At 42.0% G+C, this 25,892-nt stretch overlaps 1 protein-coding gene across 3 annotated transcripts in view; it reads right to left on the minus strand.

Annotated features, from left to right (window-relative positions):
- Positions 1 to 11,630: 11,630 nt before the first annotated feature.
- atg5 (ATG5 autophagy related 5 homolog (S. cerevisiae)) overlaps positions 11,631 to 25,892 on the minus strand; it is a 34,653-nt gene continuing 20,391 nt past the window's right edge. For all 3 annotated transcript variants that reach the window (XM_020041282.2, XM_010885303.4, XM_010885304.5), the window contains exon 8: positions 11,631 to 14,190. In XM_020041282.2, the coding sequence (XP_019896841.1) occupies positions 14,054 to 14,190 (137 nt within the window). In that variant the 3' untranslated portion in view covers positions 11,631 to 14,053. The remainder of the gene's footprint in view (positions 14,191 to 25,892) is intronic.

The raw sequence follows: 25,892 nt of genomic DNA on the forward strand, positions 1-25,892 counted from the left end.
CCCTGGGCAGGTGACCTGGATGCAATTGCAAATCAGTCCCCATCCACTCCTTTCCCTCTTTCTCCTCACTCTCTGTATTCATCCTCTGTCCCTGAAGTATGACCAAAGTGTCCCTTTCATCTTCAGCTTTAAATCTAGTGGAGAAACAATTAAATACTGTCTCTGTTTACATACTGGTTTACATAGTTATTTATGTCCAAAAAAGTAATTGTAAATTATGATAAATGTTCACTGTTCCAATCTGACTTATGTGTGTGTGTTTTTATTTGCCTCTTGTTGTGGGTCTTTTAGAGCTGACACACCATAGGGTCTCAATATTCCAATATGGCTTCCTGTAAACCATATTATGCCTTTACCTCTCATGCCAACACAGATAATGGGGAAAACGACAGATGGAGAGGTACAGTGGATATCAGAAGTATACAAACTACAAAATACAAAATGCACTTTTTGTTTATGTAAAATCTGAAATCAAGACAAATCAGGTCAAACCTCTTTTTTTTCAAATGTAATAAGATCTTGTAAACAACAATGTTTAAGTGAACAATGTCCCCTCACCTGACCCTGTCCCAGCTGAAGAGAAGTAGCACCATAGCATGATGCTGTTGACACCATTGGTAGTCGTCATTGTATACTTTTGATAAGGTGTTGGGGTTTGCCCCAAACACATCTTCAGGAAATACAGCCAAACAGTGCTACTCTTGTTTCATTACATAATTAAACACATTTACCCACATGGTTTTGGGAAATTGAATTCCCAAATTGAAAAGTATTTTTGCAAATGTATACAAGCTCGGATGTTCTCTTTTGGTAAGAAATAGCTACCATCTTGCTATTTTACCCCAAACCTTATTAGTTTTGTCCTTACCATGTAACACATTTTGGAGGGATGCCCTGATCTTAGAAATTTCCTGATGGTGCCATCTAGCCTCAAATTAATGATGGTCTTCACAGTGTTCTGTGATACATGTAATGTCTTTGCAATGCTTAAATATTCTCTCCTGATCTGTAGCTGTCAGCAATTGGATCTAGTAGATCTTTGGCTCGCTTCGTGTGGACCATGGTTACAGTGGCTATCAAAAGTATTCAACCCCTTGGACTTTTCTAGATTTCATTGTGTTACAGCATGAAAGGTCCCATTGAGTAGTTTTGCAAAGAAGAATGGGAAGATTTGCAAAACTGGTAAAGACTTATCAGTCATGAATCTAATTGCTGCAAAAGTGTCTCCAACTTAAGGGGTGAATACTTATGCAAATAATTGTTTTCTGTTTTATATTTGTCATTAATTTAGAACAATTTGCAGACATTTGATCTTTGTGTTGCTATGTCAAAAACTATTTAAATCCCTTTTGATTTCATGTTGTAACACAAAATCTGGATATGTCCAAGGGGGTGAATACTTTTGAAAGCACTGTATCTCTGCAGTATGTAAATGAGAAACCTTCAAGGAAATCCTTCAAGAACATCTGATTTTATTTAAGGTTGATTGGATTCACTCCAGTTTGTTATTTTGTACTTGATATTTAATGTGATTCGTTAATTCAGAACACAGTTATTGCCCCCCTTATAAAAGTGTGTACAAGTATGCATAAAAGTGTGTACACAATTTCCTTACACTTAAATATTGTTGTTATATCTTATCAAAGGTGATTTGTCTTGATTTCAGTGTTTACAGAATGGTGTGTAGACTGGATATCCACCATAGCTAAAAGTTTAAACAAACAAGACCCAAGTTTGAAAATATAGGCATTCTCACTGTGGAAATAATTATGTCTCTGGCTCAGATCAAGATACAGAAAGTAGTTTGAACAGTGTATTTTAGGGTACAAACCTTTTATTGACATCATCAAAAGACTTGTGGTAATGTTTTGTCCTAACATGTATAGTTGTTGTTCTAAACTGAATTAGAAGCTGAGTAACATGAACTAGACTCTTATGTTTAATTCCACACTGAAAGACAGGAAGGAAATGGTAAATCTAAAACAGGTCCCCATGTCAATAATAATGATGGTCTCCCTTTTATCTTCCTCATTTTACCTTGCACCATTTCCCTGTGTGATAGACCCTCATTTAAAAAAGGGCTAATTCAGTACAGACTGCAGGCGTATTGCAATATACATACAGTAGCATAACATCTGAAGGGTAGCCTAAGCTAGCCAGTTTGTCGCCTTAACCTTCCAGTTCATGCTCAGTCTATACTACAAGGGTAAGTATTGCTCATCCTTCTGTTGTAAACTCTTGCTGGCTTGTGAGTGTGCATGCATGTCACATATGGCTGGCCAAATGCTGAACTATTCATTGAGACAATGCTAAACTGACAATCTGTGGTCAAGTTGAGGCCATGTTTGGGTATCAGAGAAACTGAACAGCTACCTGGCTCTACCGCTCAGCTACCTGGCACCATCGCTCAGCTACCTGGCTCTACCGCTCAGCTACCTGGCTCTACCGCTCAGCTACCTGGCTCTACCGCTCAGCTACCTGGCACCATCGCTCAGCTACCTGGCTCTACCGCTCAGCTACCTGGCTCTACCGCTCAGCTACCTGGCACCATCGCTCAGCTACCTGGCTCTACCGCTCAGCTACCTGGCTCTACCGCTCAGCTACCTGGCTCTACCGCTCAGCTACCTGGCTCTACCGCTCAGCTACCTGGCTCTACCGCTCAGCTACCTGGCTCTACCGCTCAGCTACCTGGCTCTACCGCTCAGCTACCTGGCTCTACCACTCAGCTACCTGGCACCATCGCTCAGCTACCTGGCTCTACCACTCAGCTACCTGGCTCTACCGCCCAGTCCATTGTGACGGATCTGACGATAAGCATATTGACATCATACTGGACATCATACATTCTTGAAATATTTTGAGAAAGTGTGATCTTAATTATTTCAGCAATCCCCATTAGATGTATTAAATGGCCCCAGCAATGGTTTTAAGCATCATGTTGGATAACAATGTTTGGCCAGAGGATGTCAGTGGCACAGTCTAGCCAAAAAGAGACCCGAAAAATGTTTACTCATAGATTACACACAAACTTGTAGCATTAATTTGTATCTATTTGGGATCTGTTGTGTTTTTCTTAGTTTTTGTCCTTTTGTTCTTGCTTCTTTGATGATCATTGGTACATTTACTAGCTATGTTGGGTGGGGTTGGCTGGATGGACTGATTTGGGGGGTGTGGGGATGAGCGGAAGACTTTTGAGATGGGGGAGTGGCTGTGGGGGTGTCTTGGGTAGTTAAGTGGATTCACTGCAGTATGTTTTAAATACTTAAAATAAAGTAACAAATAAAAATATAATTCAAAGCAAAAGACCAGTCATCTGTGTTTGTAGTGTAGCCTACTAGGTCTTTGTCAAAACGAAAACATCCTGCGACCTCGCCTTCTGACTCAACAGTTTTCGCTTTAGCATTACACGGGCTATTTGCTCTCTCTATAAAGTCCTATTATTACTATTAGGGAAACTGAACACTCGGATGATGTCAGAGCAATTTCCATTCTCCCAGCTATAGTGAGTATGAAAAATATTCACCCACCCATGTTTAAATTTATTTCAATATATTCCATATTATCAGAACGAAATTGCGATGGAAAATCTACACTTTTTAACAAATGATATAAAGATAAAGAACTAAAATATAATCATTGCATAAGTATCTCTCGTTTAGGCCTGGCAATTTGCTCAGGAGTAAGAACTGACTAAGTACATCAAAAACAGTTACACGATGTCAACTCAAATATAAGGATTACATTATGACTAACTATTTCTCTGTCCTCTAAAACATACATTTGTTCAGTTATGTATTTATTGCACAGATTTCACTATCTGATATTACATTCACTGATCAGCCATAACATTATGACCACTGACAGGTGAAGTGAATAACACTGATAATCTTGCCATCATGGCACCTGTCAGTGGGTGGGATATATTAGGCAGCAAGTGAACATCCTGTCCTCAAAGTTGATTGTAAAATGGGCAAGCGTAAGGATCTGAGCAACTTTGACAAGGGCCAAATTGTGATGGCTAGACAACTGGGTCAGAGCATCTCCAAAACTGCAGCCCTTGTGGGGTGTTCCCGGTCTGCAGTGGTCAGTATCTATCATAAGTGATCCAAGGAAGGAAAAGCGGTGAACTGGCTGTCATAAGGCGGTCATAATGTTATGGCTGATCAGTGTCTCACTTCTAGTATGGTCATGTTAATAAGAATACTATGGATGTTTAATTAAACAACCCAGGCAAACCAAAGAAACAGTCACCTTTCTCCATTAAGCTGTAGGACAGAAAGGAACCTGCTTATGTTTTTTTTAAATAGCTATTGAGTTCCACGAGGAACTGAAAATGAATTAGCCACAATGTACTAAAGGACACAGTGAAAAAAAGAAAAACATCTTCAAAAACCTTCATCATGTATGCAAAAAGCATTAAAGTATATTTTTTTTCACACTTATATTGAGTTTTCAGAGGAACACAGACAGAATAGCACACAAAAAGGGGAAACAGTCAAAGTAAAGAATAAAAAAATAATAATAGTGTAATCAACACAGTATGGCCATCTGGAAGCCTTCCAGTATTCACCCACATATCCTTTGCAGTAATTCTTAAAAAGAACAAGCAAAGGAATTTACTTTTGCTCATATGTTTGAGACCAGTCCAACAAAACAGATCACTGATTAACTACACAGATCACTTTGTAACTGTTTTACTGTTGTTAAAACATTTTAATAGTGTGAGTCATTTACATTGATGTCCTGTTTGTTAGCACCTATGGTCATAGCAAAAGGGGATCCAACGCAATCAAACTTTTTCCTTTTTAAGCAACGAAGATGGAAAAGCATTCCCACTGCCTGAGTTCATGTTTCTAATTTTGTCCACAAGGTAGAATAATGAACTCAGAACCCATGTGTATGGAGAGGATTGGCTACACCTAGCTATGTGATCAAGAATCCAGCTAACGTTGCCGTAACGTTGGAACTTAGTTACATCATGAGGCAAACTGTGTTGATAACTGTGCTACTGTACCCTGCATTACGAAAGCCTCCAGAACCCTGCACTTCTTCCACCTTTTATGTCACCATCGTATTCTAAAATGTTCATCCCTTATCAATCCACACAACACTCCATCATGACCAAGGAACTTAACGTAAATTAATAGAAAAAAAACCCTGAAAAACTGAAATATCACATTTACATAAGTAGATAGAAACTTTGATAAGACACTCAAAAGTATGCACAGGTGCATCCTGTTTCCATTGATCATCTTTGAGAGGTTTCTAAAAGTTGACTTGAGTCCACCTGTAGTAAATTCAATTGATTGGACATGATTTGGATAGGCACACTCCTGTCTATATGAGGTCCCAGACTTTGCAAGTCATATTAAAAACTAAGCCATGACGTTGAAGGAATTGTCCTTATCCTAATCATGAGGTCAAAGGAAGTGCAGAGCTCTAAGACAGGATTGTGTTCAGGCACAGATCTGGGGAAGGGTACCAAAATCTGCAGCATTGAAGGACCCCAAAAACACAGTGGCCAACATCAGAGGGTCCAGACAGAAACCACTCCTCAGTAAAAGGCACATGACGGTCCGCTTGGAGTTTCCCAAAAGAAATTCAAATGACCCACTCCACTAGAAATAAGATTCTCTGGTCTAACTAAACAAAGATTGAACACTTTGGTCTGAGTGCCAAGTCACATCTGGATAAAACCATATACCGCTCATCACCTGGCCAATACCATCCCTATGGTGATGCAGTGGGTTTAAGTCTATGTATTTCTATTTAAAATGTATTTCTATTTTTAAGAGACATTTCATTTGGATTTAGCAGTGTAGTAGGATCATCTTTATTTTGTATTTCATAAGTGAAGACTTGAATGTAACATGCTTACCCCTGGTTATTTGTTATGGGATCTAGGGGGAACAGACCCAGCTTGGGAAGGCTGCATCATGACATGGATATGGAAATGCTTCACACTGGCAGAGTAAAGTTGGCTAAAAACCTAAAGGAAAACACAATAACCAGCAACACAAGACCAAATAAACACAGGTGCTGCATACCACTATGGCCCTGTTTCAGAAAGAAGGTTGAACTAATTCTGAGTTCAAACCTGAACTCTGCGTTGACTAACTCTGAGCTGTCAAACTCAGAGTTTTCAGTTTCCGAACAGGCGATAACCATTAGCTCAATTAACTCTAAAGTTAACCCTGAGTAAAGCATGTGCACGAGGAGTTAAAAGCCTTCATCAATGAAACGCAGATAAGATGATTCATCATGGCAACAGGAGAAAAAAGTACTCGAACCCCCTACATTTCCCTAGTGGATTTAGAAATATTAATGAATGCATATGCAGAATGAGTATATATACAAGAAAATGAGTTCTGTGAATTTGTGACTTGGGAACACCACAAAGGTGTTCTCTCTCTGGGAATCTCTGATAAATTGGCTGTAGATTCAAATCATTACTGCCCGATCCTGCCAGTGAGCCTTGGTAGTTGCAGGGTATCCATTTAGTATAGCCCTATAGCACAGGTCTAGTTCCTTATAGGGCATTTAACATAATTATGTGTAAATCATTGTGCAATGAGCAACTGCTAAGGCCTTAGAGTATACATTTTTAGAGTCCAGCTTTTTAGATATATTTTTTTCTTTAGGATGTATACTACAGTTCAAAAGTTTTTCCAATTAAAACGTGCAATCAGTTTAAATAGGAAACAGGGTCCACCGGGTATGGCATGGCATTACAAAATGGAGTGATAGCCTTTCTTCAAGATCCCTTTGACCCTATACAAATCTCCCACTTTACCACCACCAAAGCACCCCCAGACCATCACATTGCCTCCACCATGCTTATCAGATGGTGTCAAGCACTCCTCCAGCATCTTTTCATTTGGTCTGCATCTCACAAATGTTCTTTGTGATCCAATCACGTCAAACTTAGATTTGTCTGTCCATAACACATTTTTCCAATCTTCCTCTGTCCAGTATTTGTGTTTGTTTGCCCATCTTAATCTTTTCTTTTTATTGGCCAGTCTGGGATATGGCTTTTTCTTCACAACTCTGCCTGGAAGGCCAGCCTCCCGGAGCTGCCTCTTTACCATCGACATGTAGATTGGTGTTTAGTGGGTAATATTTAATGAAGCTGCCAGTTGAGGAACAGTGAGGCATCTGTTTCTCAATCTAGACACTCTAATGTATTTGTCCCTTTGCTAAGTTTGGCACCAAAGCCTCTCACTTTTCTTTCTATTCTGGTTAGAGACAGTTTGCGCTGTTCTGTACACAGCATTATACAAGATCTTCATTTTCTTGGCAATTTCTCACATGGAATAGCATTCATTTCTCAGAACAAGAATAGACTGATGAGTTTCAGAAGAAAATTATTTATGGCCATTTTGAGCCTGTAATGGAATCCACAATTGCTGATGCTCCACATACTCAACTTATCTAAAGAAGGCCAGTTTTATGACTTCTTTAATCATAAGAGCTGTGCTAACATAATTGCAAAAAGGGTGTTCTAATGATCAGTTAGCCTTATTTTTTTTTATAATCTTGGATTAGCAAACACAATGTGCCACCGGAACACAGGACTGATGTTTGCTGATAAAGGGCCTTTTTACACCTATGTAGATAATCCATAAAATATCTGCCGTTTCCAGCTACAATAGTCTTTTACAACATTAACAAGGTCTACACTGCATTTCTGATAAATGTTGTTATTTTAATGGACAAAGAATTTGCTTTTCTTTTAAAAACAAGGGCATTTCTAAGTTACCCCAAACTTTTGAATGGTAGTGTATGTAAAAACAACAGCCACAAACAACTGAGGAAACTCAGAAGGGCAAGTAGAAGGAACAGAGAGCAGTTTGACATCTTTCACATTCCACAATGATTTACAGACCCTTTTGCTGTAGTGTTTCCTGGTAATACCAGGTCCCAGTACTGTCAATCAAATGTATTTTATAAAGCCCTTTTTACATCAGCAGGTGTCACAAAGTGCCTTTACAAAACACCAAGCCTGAAAGCCCAAGAAGCAAGCAACAACAGGGTTGAAGCACAGTGGCTAGAAAAACCATAGGAAGAACATTTAGGAAGAAACCTAGAGAGTAACCAGGCTCGTAGGGATGACCAGTCCTCTTCTGTCTGTGCCAGTTGAACATTCAAAAATGTAACTAACAGTCCCATAAACTGTCACAAGCTTCACAAATCTGGAATTTATGGCAGGACTGACATTCAGAAACCACTTGAAGCCAAGGCTAAAGCACAAAATTTGGTCTAAGAACAAAACCTGGAAGTCATATGGTCTGATGAGCCATCTTTCACTCTATTTGTTACACCCAGTTTACATTTGGGAAAGTTTACATTTGGGAAAGCCCAAAGGATGCTTTCAGCCCACAATGTCTGCTGCCACCTATGAAACATTATGGGGGATCTACAATGGTATGGGCAGTCATCTGTTGGGAGTCATTAGGTCAGATGATTCCTCTGCATGGTCCTATTATGGACAATTTGGGGCCATTTTGTCAGACAAGGTTCCAAGATGATAATGCCCTCATACACACTGCTAAACTTATTCAGGAGTGATTTAATGAACAACAGGATGCCTTCCATGACCTCCCTAATCACCAGATCTGAACACCATTGAGGCTTTTCCGGAGCACAGATTGCAATGTAGATTTCCACCTCCATCTCTCAAAGAACTGGAGGCTTTTCTTCATGGTGCAATATCCCACTACACAGTTCAGGATTTTTATAACACCATTCCAAGGACTGAAGCTGTTCAAAAGTTCAAGAGTGACCTCTACCCCTAATCTGGACCTTGATATGAATACATTGTCAGGTGTTTCCATTATTTTGTCCAACCCCTGTACAAAAGAGAAAATGTAGTTAAGTGACACACGCACACGCCTACTTCCATCTGTGAGTTCATCTCTCCAAAAGATTCCATGGTTATGTGTCTTAGTGCTTATGTGTGGGTGTCTGTTAGTTTGTATCAATGACGGCGTAGACAAAACAGACCTCGTCCCAATAGCCTACACAGACACATGCACATACTGAAATACCAACATGTGTGAGTTTCACTCCGGGTTGACGCCATTGCTGAGGATATTTCCGGAAAACCAGCTCTAGCTTTGCAATCAATATACTGTAACAAAGACAACATTGCGCAAACGTGGGGTGTCATCAAGCTTAGTGGGACGTGATTCAAAAGTGATACATCTTCCTCTGCTTCATAAAACTTTCCTGAACCTGTCCTCTTTAACCAATTTTGACAAGTCAACCTGGTTTCAGGAGAAAAGTGACCAGCGCGGTCAGTCACGGATATGGATCAGAACATGTGGTGACCGGGTCATATGGACCGCAGAGGAAATGCGGAGCTACAATATAGTCAGTCACTTGATCGCATGGACCTATAAACGTCTGCAAAACAATGGAGACTGTGGTTGAAATGTATATTAGCAGCAAATGAAGCTCATCTGTCCAAGTGAAGCGAGAGGCTGAACAAAGGTAGCTGTAGCATGGTCGTACTGAGTCACAGTCATCATTAATGGGTGTCAAGCATGTTGCTGTAAAGTGCACATTTCTTAGAAATACTGCACAGCAGTCTTTAGTCTTAGATTTGACTTTTTACTTGCCGGGAAAAAAGGCTTAATATGAACTCTCTTTACATGATCAGTAGAAGGGACTCCATTTATTTCCTTATGGAACAAGTGGCCCACAGACTTCCACAGTGGTGTCGTCATTCCTACCAAAATGATGGAGATGGAGTTAGGACTGAAAGGGGAGGGAGATGCTGGGACATTATAGCAATGAATGTTCTGCTATATAAATTTACGAGCCACATGTAAGGACGTTCGATTATGAATTACAATTGCCTTCTCCTGTTTCCTGCCACCAAATCCTTTATTTGTCCCTGTGCATCTGACTCACTGTGACACAAACACACACATCATCTCGCTCCCCGTACCACATCATATACACATATGTAAACCATATTCTGGCTACTTCAGTGAGAGAGGTTATGGACTGTGTGAGCGCAACGGCACATGAAGGGGGATTATATCCGGTGCAACGCAGTTATGAATGTGAGTTCATTGTACTACATTTTGTATGTAATCAGATGAGCCACAGTAAAAGTCCCACTGGACTGAGGCCCAAGGGTGTACACTCAAGTAACAAGAACGGAAATATTTACAATAGTGCATTTTGTTTATTTTACGACGTTTTTCAGGCTCCACGTCTAGTATAAGTGGAGACAATTCTGTAAAGAGTAACTTTTTTTTTTGTCTTCTTCTCACACACAGTCCGATTTTCTACTCTCTTAAAGACAAATTACAGTGTTCCTCTTTGCACAGCCAGCTTGGAGCCACAACATCCAGTCAACATTTATACACACTAATATCCTGAGCCAACTATACTGGGGCTACAGTAGTTATTAGAGAAACAGAGTAAGAGAGCTATAGAGACAGAGAGTAAAATCAGTGACACAATGCTGGAAGGATGTGGTAGATGAAGGCGAGTGACCGTAAAGGCCATGAAGTGATTCTTTCTTTCTCACCCTTCAGCACCTGCCCATTAGGGGCCTAGGTTAATGACAGGTTGGCCCGTGTGGAGCGAGGGGAAGGGGACAATGAAAATGAGAGGGCACCCCGGGAAAGAGAGGGGAGAGAGTGGGGAGAGAGAGGGGGGAGAGAGTGGAGAGAGAGTGCTGTTTGTTCCTCTGACTGAGACATTCTTACCCCTGGCAACAGGTGTGCTTGAGGCAAAGAGGGAACCTGCGTGTGGGTTGAAATGAGTGTAAGAAAGACAATGTTTGTATGGGTGTGTGTAGTCACATGCCTGGGGGGGTGCGGTGAGGGTGGCAGAGTGGAAAGTTGTCTCCAGCCACCTCGTATAACTTCACAAGGCAGAGTCTGAGTTATGCCCTCCAACATCTCTGGTTTTACTCTCTATCCACATCAACGGGGGGAGGGAGGTCCAGGGGCTGCACCTACAGTTTTTAAGTAACAATGCAATTTGTTTGACTTTCATCAACTCATTATAAGTATCCAAAAGCAGAAAATGTGTGACAGAAAAGACAGGGAAACAGAGTAGAGAGGGAGTGACTAAAGGCAAATGAGAGAGGGTCTAAACATCCTGAGAGCTGAACTCTGTCCTTTTAATAATTACACAAACTTCAAAGGCTATTTCCTTGTTAAAATGGACATAATTCTCTCTATCCTTTGAAGCAGGAGAAAGAGAAAGATGGACAGTGGGCGGGTGCTGTGTTTGTAGTGCCAGGAATTGAGAGAGAAACAAGGAGAGTAATGTCTCATGTGTTTGATGACTAGTTTACAAGTGGAGACCGGGACAGAATGGCAGGACCCTTATTCCACAGAAATAAACCACATGACTCCTGAAAAGATCTCTGACTAGCATGGATAAATAAGGTGATAAGTGACATTCAGAAAATAAGTCTACATTTAAATCCACACCTTTACCACACTGAAAGTCACTGTCCAATAAATAAAGAACAGAACATTAGGGAGATCCCTTTTCTTTGTGGTCGTTATGTAAAAATTACATGAATACCTTCACCTAAAAGTTATATCCCCAGTCTATAAAAACTCAAAACAGAATGTGGAGCACAGACCAGAACTAGAAAACAATTTAAATTTTAATTCAGTGTTAATGTTACACTAAAACATTTTTACATTATTGTATGGTATTAATTACAGTCAGTAGCAAAAGACAGAAAAGCAAGACACTGTAAAATGTAATATTTGAAAAGAAAATGAAAAGCAGAAAAGGAGAGAGAATACAACTTGTGCTGTTTGATGCAGTGTTACACAAGTTAAAGACAGCATGTTTCTCAAGATGGATTCAACAAGTAACATTTCCATTCATTGTACTGTAGGCATGATGAACATATGGATCACGAAGAGAAACTGCAGGGGACAAAATACCAGAACTGTGCTATTGTTTCCATATTGAAGTTTGTCCCTCTGTGTGTGTATAGAACTACAGTATCTGTAAACATGCGCAGAGTCCAAAAGTAGAACTAGACATAGCGGAAATCTCCCCAAGTCATTTTGTGCTGAGAACAGGCCTGTTGACCACCTCAGCTATGCTCTTTGATTCTCATGCATTATGGAGGGAATACAGTCATGGATTCCTCTAAATCACTAATCGGTCTCATGTGTGATGTTGGCTCGTCTGGTGTCTGATACCCTCTGGCTGCACTCAGCCCCCTGTAACGTGTTAAACACAAACAAATGTGCGTGTGTGCGTGTAAAACAGAGACCTCGGTTTCGCGGAATCTGGGCCAAATGACGGTTACAGTAGGTTTGGAGCTATAGTTGGAACACATCGGGGGAGCATTTGGGGTCGTCGTTGATGGGAAAAGCCAAAAGAAATGTAAGTGCACCTGTCAATCATCTTAATGTCTAGGTACAGAGCATGCCCCAGTGACCTGCCCGGTGACCCCTGGCCCTTTGTTGTCACCTCTGCCTTAATGATGCATCAGGATGGGATCTCTAATGGCCGGAGGGAATATGGCCATGAATCAAAACATGGCAATAACCTAAACAGGATGAACTAAGAGATGACCTGGAGAAATAAGGGTTGCCACTAGCATCCACAGCCACAAAGTTCGAACCCCAGCCTGTATCTACAATGTCTCCAACCCTAACCCTACAACAGTGTTAACCTTACGCCTAACCCTAACCCTTAAATTAAGACAGCGAAAGCGTTCTTTGTTTCTCACACATTTTTGTCTGGATATCGAATCTTTTGAATTCGCTGCTTAAGAATCCACAGGAAACCAGGGCTGAGGGAAAAAGTGGAAATCGGAGTCAGACCGTGACTATCTCGGTGTCCCACATACTTTGTTGTAATGAAAGCTAACGTAGCGATGTTAGGGAGCTTTCTGGAAAACAAACTGCTGGCAGAGAAACTCTCAGGGCGAGACATGCGGCCCAGGGCTTGGAGATCTTAGAAAGTGCAGCATACACAGATATACAGCCAGAGCAACAAAATTCAGGTTGACTGGGAAGTCCCAACCAGGCAGCTTTTGATCATCAGCTTGAGCCTTTGTGACTGAAACTAAATAATCCACATACACATATAGGAACACACACACACACACACACCCACCACACACCAGACCGTAACCCACGTCAAGACCAGCCCTGACTCAGAGCTGTAAATCCAACTATCCCATCATCCTCAGCGGCAGGCGGTCGCACGTCACGGGAATGAGGAAGCGTGATGTGCTGAAACGAGTGTGACATCATTACAGGCATCCCTCCCTCCCAACCAACAACACAGTCACAGTCCAAATTACAGGCCTGTCTCCCTTCACACACACAACACACGCAAGGGAGGGGGGGGACAGACGGGACAGGATTCCATTCTGGCCCTTCACACCTTCCTCACCCGCTTCAGGCCCCAGCAGGGAACTATGAATGATGTCTCTAATTAACACACACACCCCCCCCAAGGCCTGGCACGAAGACAGGAGATTAGCGGTCTCATTAACAGGAGAAGGAATTCCAACAGATAATGATGTATGGAGATGAGACAGGGCTGGCTGTAAATGGCATCAGAGAGGGAGGGGGCACATGAAAACTGAAAAGGTGTGTGAACTTCCTTGGCGGTAGAGAGTGTCAACTCATTGGGAGTGTGAGACCATTCTGCCAGGCAGAGCGTGACAGACTCAGGGAAACTAAGGCCACTTCTGTCTGCAGGGGCTTCCATTGGGCATGTCTGTCGGTTCTCTACCAGGAAGAAGACAGAAGGTGGTCAGCCGAAACTCCTCGTTCCTTTTTCTCTAAGGGATGCTCTCTCGACCAGTTGGGGTGGAACAACTTCCCCCGCCACCGAACAGAAAAGGGTTCAGAACAGAGAGGGGAGAAAGTCGTGGAAAATAACGCATAAAGAACAGAGACGCCATTTTCTCCGGCGGGCTCGTGTTGGGAAGTGGAGACAACGCCATGTTTTGACCCCCCCCGCGCCGGCGGTTTTCCCTGCTCTCAACAGAGTCTGTGTGGAGTTGGCAACGCTCCTGTGACCGCAGAGTTCAGGGTGGTCAGTCGCTAGGCGCTGGTATGACACTGATGTGAAGGAAGTTGTCCGGGTGACTGAGGTGCTCGCTCAGCCACTGCAACGGGGTCTCCAGCAGGGGCTCAATCCCATGGATCACCACTTGGTAACGCTTGGCCTCATCTGTAAGTGGACAGAGAGAAGGGGGGACAGGGTGAGGCAGACCGAAACATTCGACTGAATCGATGTCAGAAATGCATATTCGCACAGAGAAATAATAGGTTTTTAAAATGTCACTGATTACAGCAGGAGTTGTGTATACAGTGAGGGAAAAAAATAATTAGATCCCCTGCTGACTTTGTACGTTTGCCCACTGACAAAGAAATAATCAGTCTATCATTTTAATGGTAGGTTTATTTGAACAGTGAGAGACATAATAACACCAAAAACATCCAGAAAAAGGCATGTCAACAATTTTATAAATTGATTCGCATTTTCATGAGGGAAATAAGTATTTGATCCCCACTCACACACACACTCTTAAAGGGAGTGCTCCTAATCTCAGCTTGTTACCTGTATAAAAGACACCTGTCCACAGAAGCAATCAATCAGATACCAAAGAGCAGTCCAAGGATGTCAGGGACAAGATTGTAGACCTACACAAGGCTGGAATGGGCTACAAGACCATCGCCAAGCAGCTTGGTGAGAAGGTGACAACAGTTGGTGCGATTATTCACAAATGGAAGAAACAAAAAGAACTGTCAAGAAAGCACATGTACTGGACAGTCAGAAGTTTGTCAATGAACATTTGAATTATTCAGAGGAGAACTGGGTGAAAGCGTTGTGTTCAAATGAGACCAAAATCGAGCTCTTTGGCATCAACTCAATTTGCTGTGTTTGGAGGAGGAGGAATGATGCCTATGACCCCAAGAACACCATCCCCACTGTCAAACATGGAGGTGGAAACATTATGCTTTGGGGGGTTTTTCTGCTAAGGGGACAGGACAACTTATCAGCATCAAAGGGACGATGGACGGGGCCATGTACTTTCAAATCTTGGGTGAGAACCTCCGTCCCTCAGCCAGGGCATTGAAAATGGGTCATAGATGGGTATTCCAGCATGACAATGACCCAAAACACACGGCCAAGGCAACAAAGGAGTGGCTCAAGAAGCAGCACATTAAGATCCTGGAGTGGCCTAGCCAGTCTCCAGACCGTAATCCCATAGAAAATCTGTGGAGGGAGCTGAAGGTTCGAGTTGCCAAACGTCAGCCTCGAAACCTTAATGACTTGGAGAAGATCTGCAAAGAGGAGTGGGACAAAAACCCTCCTGAGATGTGTGCAAACCTGGTGGCCAACCACAAGAAACATCTGACCTCTATGATTGCCTACAAGGGTTTTGCCACCAAGTACAAAGTCATGTTTTGCAGAGGGGTCAAATACTTATTTCACGCATTAAAATGCAAATAAATGCATATAATTTTTGACATGCGTGTTTTTTGTTGTTGTTATTCTGTCTCTCACTGTTCAAATAAACCTACCACTGAAATAATAGACTGATAATATCTTTGTCAATGGGAAAACGTACAAAATCAGCAGGGGATCAAATACTTTTTCCCCCTCACTGTATGCGTGCACGTGTGTATAAGCATTATTTCGGTCAGTGTGTGTTTAATTGGTCCCGGTCACCTCCAAATGACCGAAGCTTCTTGGCTAGTGACAGACAGATTAATCAATCACAGTGATCAGGCCCGACCCTTTGACTCAACATAGGTTATAGGTCACACAGCAAGTCAAATGGGCCTCAGTCAGATTGTGAGCGTGTGTGTGTGTGTGTGTGTGCGGAACGGAAAGCGAGAGTGTGAATCTGTGAAGGTCTGCCATTAAGTTAAGTATATGCATGGGTATGCATGTAGGTACAGTCGATCTGAATGTGCAAATAGGCCACCTTGTTCCCGCAAATGTTAACTGTTGATGTTACTGTTCACTAAAAGTGACAGTAGATACTAGCCCCACCCTAAGAGGCACTCAGGCCCAGGTCACGGCCTTTCGCTCACTCATATCTGAGCGCTCACAGAGAGGGTGGGGTCACATACTGGGGGGGGGGGGTTGTAGGAGCTCAGTGTCTATATGACTACATGCACGCACGCACGCACGTACACACAAACTTTCTCTAACCGTTTCTCCTCATAAGACACCAAAAGATGCATACTGTGGCATGCATTGAACACGTAATATCTGAACAACCGTTAAAATGGTTACAAACGGCTGTGTAAGTTAAGCCGCGCCCAACACCTGCAGACAGATACACTACCTGGTAAACTACAAGACATCAGTACACTGATAAACACTACCTGGTGAACTACCTGAGACCTCAGTACACTGATAAACACTAAATTAGACCTCAGTACACTGATAAACACTAAATTAGACCTCAGTACACTGATGAACACTACCTGGTAAACTACACGAGAACTCAGTACACTGATAAATACAACCTGGTAAACTACATTAGACCTCAGTACACTGATAAACACTAAATTAGACCTCAGTACGCTGATGAACACTACCTGGTGAACTACATGAGAACTCAGTACACTAATAACCACTACCTGGTGATTTAAATGAGAATTCAGTACACTGATAAACACTACCAGGTAAACTACATTAGACCTCAGTACACTGATAAACACTACCTGGTAAACTACATGAGAACTCTGATAAACAACAGACAGCTGATCATGACATAATAAGATCCATACCGTCAGGGGTGTTGTCACTACAGCTAATAAAAACGTTTAGTTGCAAAACACTGTCAATCGAGTTTCTATTTCAGATAGGTTCCTCGCCATTTAGTTCCGTTTGAAGACACATGGGAGGGACCTTCCTGAATTTGTCCAAAACAAACTCTGTAACAGATTGTTTTGTTTGGCAAATGAACACACCTGAGGTAGAACATATAAACACATACGATCACACACACAATCAACAGACTTAACCAAGTACCAACATGACGGCAGTGACACTTTCTCTGTTCATCACCCCATCTTTCACAATCGACACCCCTGGTAACTATAGCATGCTAGTGGGGGGGAAGGGCGCTACCCAGACATTCTCACTATGACACAAGGGAAATTATTGGCATCCTTTATAAAGATAAGAAACAAAGGCTAAATAAAATAAAAACACCAGTAATGATCTATATGTTATGCCAAAAAGTGTATGTATGCATGTTATAATAAAAGGTTGGGTGACAGAATGACTGGCCCTTGGGTTGAAATCTGGCTCCCTGCTCTTACAGCAAAAACTGTCTTTTCAAATGGTCTCTATCAATAAAGCTTTTACATTTCCCTTACAATGTTTCTTTAAATTAAATAATTATTGGCACACCTAAGAATACTTAAATACAATTAAACAAATGTAACAGTCTACTTTTTAAAGAACACCTCATTCTTAAGATGTATTGTGGCCTACCATGGCTTCCTGTTTCACTGGGTTCTAAAATGAGGTACCAGGCATGTAAATAAAGCCTCATAAGCATGGGGAAAGGAAAATAACTACTAGGATTGTTAACCATTAAAATCAGTCAAATAGTACAAAGAAATTGTTCAAATCCTGACAGCCAATTGGCTAGAAGCTGTGGTATGTAAGACCATATAACATAGGTATGATAACACACCTTTCTGTTCTACCTGGTAACAAGTTTATAATAGCAATAAGACACCTCAGGGTTTGTGGTGCATGGCCAATATACCACAGCTAAGGGCTGTATCAGGACAGTTGGCATGCATACAGTTGAGTCTGGAAATATTAGGACGAAATCCATTTGGACCACAATGGATTTGAAATGAAACAACCGAGATGCAGTTGAAGTGCAGACTTTCAGCTTTAATTCAAGGAGTGGAACAAAAATATCGCATGAAACATTTAGGAATTGCACCCATTTTCATACACAGTCCCCTTTTGTCAGGGGCTCAAATGTAATTGGACAAAATAACAATAAATGCTACTTTTTAATACTTAGTCAAGAATCCTATGCAAGACAATGACTGCTTCAAGTCTGGAACTCATGGACATCACCAAAGTCTAGGTTTCTTCCTTTGTGATGCTTTGCCAGGCCTTTATTGTAGCGGTCTTCAGTTGTTGTTTGTTTGTGGGTCTTTCAGGCTTAAGTTGTGTCTTCATCAAGTGAAATGCATACACCACCATGTCGAGATCAGGCTGCTTCTGTCTTCTGACACATCATCAATAAACACCAGTGACCCAGTGCCATTGGAAGCCATAAATGGCCATGTCTTCACAGTGCCTCCACGTGTTTTACAGATGATGTGGTATGCTTCGGATCATGAGCTGTTCCAAGACTCCATACTTTTTTCTTCCCATGCTGTTCCAGAACTGGGCTGATTTTATTAGATGTTTTGGCAAAGTCTAATCTGGCCTTTCTATTCTTGAGTCTTATGAATGATTTGCTCCTTGTGGCGCTCCTTGTGTCCCTCTGTATTTGCTCTTGTGTAGTCTTTATGGTCTTTAAGTTTTTAAGTCTCTTTATGGTAGACTTGGATAATGATATACCCAACTCCTGGAGTGTGTTCTTCACTTGGGTTTTTCTTTACCATGGAAAGGATCCTACGATCATCCACCGCTGTTGTCTTCCGTGGAGGTCCAGGCCTTTATGTAATGCAGAGCGCACCAGCACCTTCTTTTTTTGTTTTTAGAATTAACTAAACTGTGGATTTGGCCACTCCTCATGGTACTGCTATCTCTCTGATGGAAGTGAAACAGGCAATCCTTGCAGCCTAAGGATGGCCTGTTTCACTTGCATTGAGAGCTCCTTTGACTGCATGTTGTGGGTTCACAGCAACAGCTTCCAAATGTGAATGCCACACCTGGATTCAACTCCAGACCTTTCACCTGCTTAATTGATGAAGACCATACCATACCATCTTCTTCCACTTATCCGGGGCCGGGTCGCGGGGGCAGCAGTCTAAGCAGGGATGCCCAGACTTCCCTCTCCCCAGACACTTCCTCCAGCTCTTCCGGGGGGACACCGAGGCGTTCCCAGGCCAGCCGGGAGACATAGTCCCTCCAGCGTGTCCTAGGTCTTCCCCGGGGTCTCCTCCCGGTGGGACGGGACCGGAACACCTTCCCAGGAAGGCGTTCCGGAGGCATCCAAAACAGATGCCCAAGCCACCTCAGATGACCCCTCTCGATGTGGAGGAGCAGCGGCTCTACTCTGAGCTCCTCCCGGGTGACCGAGCTTCTCACCCTATCTCTAAGGGATCGCCCAGCCACCCTGCGGAGAAAGCTCATTTCGGCCGCCTGTATCCGGGATCTTGTCCTTTCGGTCATGACCCAAAGCTCATGACCATTGATGAAGACATTTGAGTCAATTGTCCAATTACCTTTGGTCCCTTGAAAAAGAAGGAGTTACACATATTAAAGAGCTCTAATTCCTAAACCCTTCTGCCAATTTAGATGTGAATACCCTCAAGCTGATAGACTGCATTTTATGTCACATTCATTATTTAACTAACTTGAATATATTTTGGTAAACAGCCAAAATAGCAAAACTTGTGTCAGTGTCCAATTATTTCCGGACATAACTGTATATCCCACAAACCCTTGTGCATTACAGTTTAAATATACCACTTTCCACTATCAAGACAATTAGGTTTAGAACAGCGGTAATCTGCTTGGTAGAGGATGTAAGAACATCCTGTCCAGACAATGGGTAGAGGTAAGGAATAATCCAATGGCCACAGTTGGAGAGTTAGAGAATTTGGTGGCATTTTGGGTCACCAAGTCTTTAAATAAAATTTGACTCCATCTCCATGTCAATAGCCGAATTAGAAGGGCTGCCAGAGATGAAAGAGCATTTACTTAATGCAAACTAACAAACGTTAAGTACCTGGAGTTCCTGAAGAGGTTTGGCACTTGGATTGCAACCAGTTGCTACTGTATGGTCAGAATAAGCTAAAAACAGTCGAATAGTTTCCACATGCTACCAGTGGTGGACTTCAAAGAAGGATGCATATGCAGAAAATAACCTCTTTCCTACTGTAACATAGTATTTGATATAATCAATCTGCATCATGTCTTAAATGTAAACAGCATCATAAACCCAACCAAGTACCAGGACACTTTACCCCAGAAAGTACAAGTAGCAAGACATGACCACAAAAACATAACAAAATCCAATGAAATGGTCAATTGACCATGAAATCAACACTTTGCAATGACCATCTCAGTCTCCGGATCCCACTGAAAAACTGTGGTTTTAGTCGAAAAGGGCAGTCCACATGACCAGAGTGGAGGATCTGGAAAGCTTCAGTGTGGTGGAATTGTCTGAGCTCCCTATCAAAACAGCCACAGAAAAACTCTCAGCACCATTATGTTTATTAATGGAGGGTGAACAAAGTACTGAACGCAAGGGTGCCAGTATGACGAATTTGCTCCCACCTTGTGGACGTTATCTGCATTACAGCAACAGTATATTCAATATAGAATTTAAGTAACCATGAAATGGCAGTGTGTTTTTGCATGCCCCATGCCTGTTTGAGGAGAGATGATGACATCTTAATGACAGGACCGTAAGCTAACGCGGGGAAAGGTGGGTATGATTCACAGGGCCTACTGGTCATAATCTCAATGCCGTCTATAAGTGAAGGGGCCCAGGTATTTATCTTTTCAGGACGTCCAGGATTCCAAGCAATGGCCCACCTTGGTGATGCCAGTGGTGGAGAGGGAGGCTGCCACATTTCCATTTTACCACAAAACGGTGTGTCAGGGTTGACCAAGTTGAGTCAATGTTGTGAAACACTATTCCGCTATTAGTTCTAATACTGTATATTATGGACAATTCCTTACATTTAAACAATAAAATTCTACCAAAAGCCCCTTTAATTGTACATTTTTAATTTAGAGTTAATTTGAGAAATGTGTCATTTGGGCTGATTAAATTGAACCATTAATACAGTACTATATATTCCACATGTTGGAAGATTACAATCAAGATTATTACCTGTTATATCTTATAAATACTTTTTTGTTCATTTTTACCAAGTGTGTCAATCCAGTGTTTCCAGCACTGGATTTGCATGCAGACAGGCCAACATCAAAAAGCTAAAAGGGTAAAATGCTACAAACGCGTTTTTAATGTATTGCAAAAACGTCCGCCTTGTACACCAGGCTATAGCTTGTCAACTTAATTTACTTAACATTAGTTGAAAATGCTTGCTTTACATCTTTCTCTAATAAAAACCTAGGTACTCACCCTCAATTAACCATTTTCGAAAACTGTTCAAGGATCACCTCCCAGACTACTAATAAAGGTCACTAGCTACTAACATTACATTCGGAACATTATTATACAAATTCTCCTGAGTATTTCGTACAATACATTCACTGTGGCATTGAATAGTGTTTCTGCAAAAAAAGTATCCCTTTCACCTTATGGGGCAGGAGCCTAGACAATGTAATGTGGTTGGATTTATAACACAATCCCTCTCCAAAGCTAATGAGCATCAGCAGATTAAAACGAAATGTTTGCTATTTTTGACCCTGAGGCCTTTTTTCAGATTATCTAGCCTAATCCTGGACAGTGAAGACATTATATTTTGGAATTAATAAAATTTTTATAGTTGGTTTTTTTAAAGGAAGCCTCTCCAAGCTAAAATGAATGGGAATGGGGAAACTGATATAGTGTTAGAAGTTATATAATACATTCGGTTTTTCAGAACAGGAAGGCCAGGGTATATTGATAATGATAAGTTTCCCCATGTTCTCCAAAAACAATGTGTGTCAAAACAAGCATTGTTTATCGCAGTTTCTTCTGGAAAGTGTATAAACAGCTGCCGTGCGGATGAATCTCTCTGTGTGGAGGCCGTATCCGTAACCGGCTTCATTTACAGAACTGCAGGAGACCTTAGCCAGTATAGACTACAAGCTCAAACAAAAATGCCAGCAAGCTGTATTAACTCCTAGTAAACCGATGCAAATCTATCTGTGAGGAGGATTTATCCTGCAACTGGCATTGTTTACAAAACTGTAGCCCGCGCTAGCTAGTGTAAACTACTAGCTCAAACAAAAATGCCAACAAGTTCTATTAGATGCTGGTAAACCAACGCAAATATGTCTGCACGGAGGATTTATCTGGTAACCGGCAGGGTTGCCACCTGTCCCGGTTTTACCGGGATTGTCCTTGTTTTTAATAACCTGTCCCGGGAAATGTATCCACTCTCCCGGGACACTGATTGTCCCGGTTTTCGAAAGGCTACGTGAATGTGTATGTTCAGTTGACTATTTTCACACTTGAAATAGCCTATGCATTGTGTGCAGAGTGGTCGGTGTCTCTTGTGTGTGTGTCGAATGCGTTATCATTGGCTCTGGGATGGGTGTCGTGTGACGTAGGCTACGCCATCTAGCGCGTCTGTCTTCTTGGCAGCTAGCCAGTTACTACAGGCGGCAAATTGAAGCAGTGAAGAATATTTTACGTTTGTTAGTGTTAACATGGGCGGCGAGACGGAGGACGAAGATGACAGTGTGTTCACAAAGACTGACAGGCCAGTAAAAAAGAAAATGAAACGATCGACCTACTTTAATAATGACTGGATGAAAAATGACAATTACTTTACATGGCTGAAGCCAACACCAGGCGATCCACTAAATGCTACCTGCTCCGTGTGCTCAGTTAAAATTCTGGTTAAACATGAAGGCAAAACTGCTTTGGATGACCATGCTAAAACGAAGAAACATCGCGAAAAGTCGCGTTCAAGTAACCAGACAAACAAAGGCAATTTCATCATTCATGATTACAAAAAATTCAGAGGACAGAATTACTGTTGCTGAATTAACAGCTACATATCACGGTATACAACATGGCCATAGCTACCTGTCAACTGACTGTGGGAACAAGGTCAGTGCAAAAATATTCAGTAACTCCGAAACTAAATGTCTTGTGGCAGAACTAAAAGTGAGGCCTTAGTGGAAAATGTGTTGGCACCATTTAGTCAGCAAAGATTAGCAACAGAGTTGCAGAAAGCGCACTATTTTGCAGTATGTTCTGATGCATCCAATTCTAGGCACACAAAATTGTTTCCCTACACAGTCCAGTATTTCTGTGCATCCGAGGGTGTGAAGTATGGATTGTTAGACTTTTACGACGAATCCAACGAATCTAGTGAAGCCATATTCAAACAAATAGTGTCTATTACTGAGAACAAATGGACTTTCAGTCAGCCAGATCAGTGCCTATGGTGCAGATAACGCATCAGTTAATTATGGTCGGCACAACTCAGTTTTTCAAAAACTCAGAGAAGCTAACCCACAAATTGTGAAGGGCAATTGCAAGTGTCACATCATAAACAACACTGTCAAAGCAGCTAATCGTGTCTTTAGTGCTGGAGGGTGTGACGTGGAGGCCTTTGTGCTGAAGGTGTATAGTAAATTCAGTTGTTCTGCTAAAAAAGTGGAATTGCTTAAGGACTTCTCTGAATTTACTAATACAAAATACAGGGAGATTCTGAGACATGTCCCCACACGCTGGCTGTCTTTGCTGCCAGCGATACAGAGGATTTTAGAGTGTTGGCCAGTCTTATTTTGTATCCCTGGGAAAGGAGGACTGCCCAAGTATCATCTGGACTTTTATGTGTGGTGCAAGTGATGCAGAAAATGTAGACTGTAGTACTGTAGCTGAATGCATCCTGGCGTTCATGCACAATGTGATGCAAGAATTTGATTCATCTATTAGAGTGCTTGAGAGTGACAGTGCTACAGTGATTGACGTTTACTCTGTAATGAACTGATTGCGCAGTCAGCTGATCGCAAGGCGCACAGACAAATTCTATAGCAGCAAAGCAAAACAAATACTGAGGAGCCTTTTACCCCAGCAACAGGAACAGTTCAGGAGCCTGGTGGACAGATTTATTTAGAAGGCAGTGCTGTATCTTGAGAATAAATTTGACTTCAATGACCAGGTTCTTGCACACATTGGCTGTCTCAGCCTTCATGAAGGACAATCACTCCAGTGGTCAGAGTTGGATGTTTTAGTGGAAAAACTGGCCCTGGATGTTGAAGAAGACAAGCTGTATGGTGATGTAGTCATTCTGAATGAGGTCTTACACACCATTCCAACACCCCAGACAGAAAGTGGGCCTATTTTTTTAGCAAGGCGACTGAATCCACCGAGCTGTTGAAAGTAGTTGCTTTTGTTTTTTCCATACCAGTCAGTAATGCCTATGCAGAAAGAGTGTTCAGTCATATGGAGGATGTTTGGTCCGATAAAAGAAACAGACGGTCAGTTGCAATGGTGAAGTCGGTGCTTCAGGTCAGATTGAATTTCAAATTGTCATGCACTGAATTCAAGACATTCATTGAAGAACAGAAACCACTGATAGCTGCAGCAAAGGGAAACGCCAAGTATAGAATAAATAAAAGTGGCTATAGATGTGGCTAAGGTATGGTAATTGCAAATCTAATGTCATCCCTCTACTTATTTCTTTAGCAAAGAGGAAGCAAAAGCAAGCATAAGCACCAGTATCTAAGCAATCAGGTAAGCTATAAGTTAAGTAAGATAAGTGTGAGAATACTTGAGATGTTTAAAATATTCACGAGTCACGACTACGCACAATCTTACTGCACAAAGGCCAATTTTGTCTTGTGGGTCTAATGTCTAATGGACATTTTCACTTGTGAGCAAAGCGGTAGGTCAGGTCATCGCAATGTCCAGGTTTTTTATCAGACACAGGTGGCAACCCTAGTAACCGGGATTGTTTATAACACTTTAGCTCACGTTAGGAGTGGGATTTATAGCTACCTACTGCCTTCGAGAACCTTGATGTGTCCGTGGATGAGGCTGAATCGGCTCCAGCATGTGCAACAGATGTAATTTACTTTCAAGCTCTTATCAACCCGGCAGTTTTAGAAACCTTCCACGTCCCCAAAGAAACTGGAAGAGGCAGAGGCTGGAGGGACCAAACGGACAACTCCCAATTTAAGTAGGCATGTAATAGCTATTAGAATAATACTGTCGTAAGTCCCGTTCTGCGTGAATAGTATGGGGAGGTACTGAAATGATTACTACTACTACGGAGCAGCCGCATTTTCATACTGTTGGGAACAACCATGTCAGTCATTTTACCTGACTGATAAAATTCCGGAAAGATGGCCTTTCTTTTAGACAATTAGCTAGATCTAACACAATAGGGGACTGTACTGTACAATAAATATCCGTAAATTGAGCCAGCTGCTAACTAGTAAACTCCAATGAGGTTAGTAGCGTGGTTCAGCGCTGTTAGCTCGAGTGTGAACGTTTACAAATGTTGCGAGGTAGTCAGTGTTGCCAATTTAGCGACTTTGTCGCTAGACGTAGCGACTTCTCAGACCCCCTTAGTGACTTTTTTTCAAAAAAGCGACTAGCTACAAATCTAGCAACTTTTTGTGGTGTTATTGGAGACTTGTTCTTACTCTTCTCAACGAGCAGCAGGTGCCGTGGGCCCCTCCCCCATCTGAAAGCACTCACAGGCGGCCCAGTCCTCACACAGCAGTTCCTCTGAGCTGCAGTCAGAGCAGGAGATGTTAAATCCGCGTACAGACTGAAAATGAATCGCGCATGCGCTCCGCCAGAGTCTCTCTTTTGGGTAACTTTTGCCGGTCCCAAGCCTGGATAAAGGAGCAGGGTTGGTATAATAAAAAAAAAAACGCAACAGTGGGTTAAGCAGAGTCAGAGCATCGCTCTGATTATAATAAGAGGGAAACCGTGCCAACAGGGGACTTCAGTCTTCAGGGGGGCCCTCGTATGGTTATCAAGTCTTCGCCAGAAGACAGAGACCAATTTGACTATTCCACATTGTGAAAATGGCAAACACTGTGACAGAAAGGAAATATCT

This window comes from Esox lucius, chromosome 20 (assembly GCF_011004845.1).
Source record: "Esox lucius isolate fEsoLuc1 chromosome 20, fEsoLuc1.pri, whole genome shotgun sequence".
Lineage (NCBI taxonomy): Eukaryota > Metazoa > Chordata > Actinopteri > Esociformes > Esocidae > Esox > Esox lucius.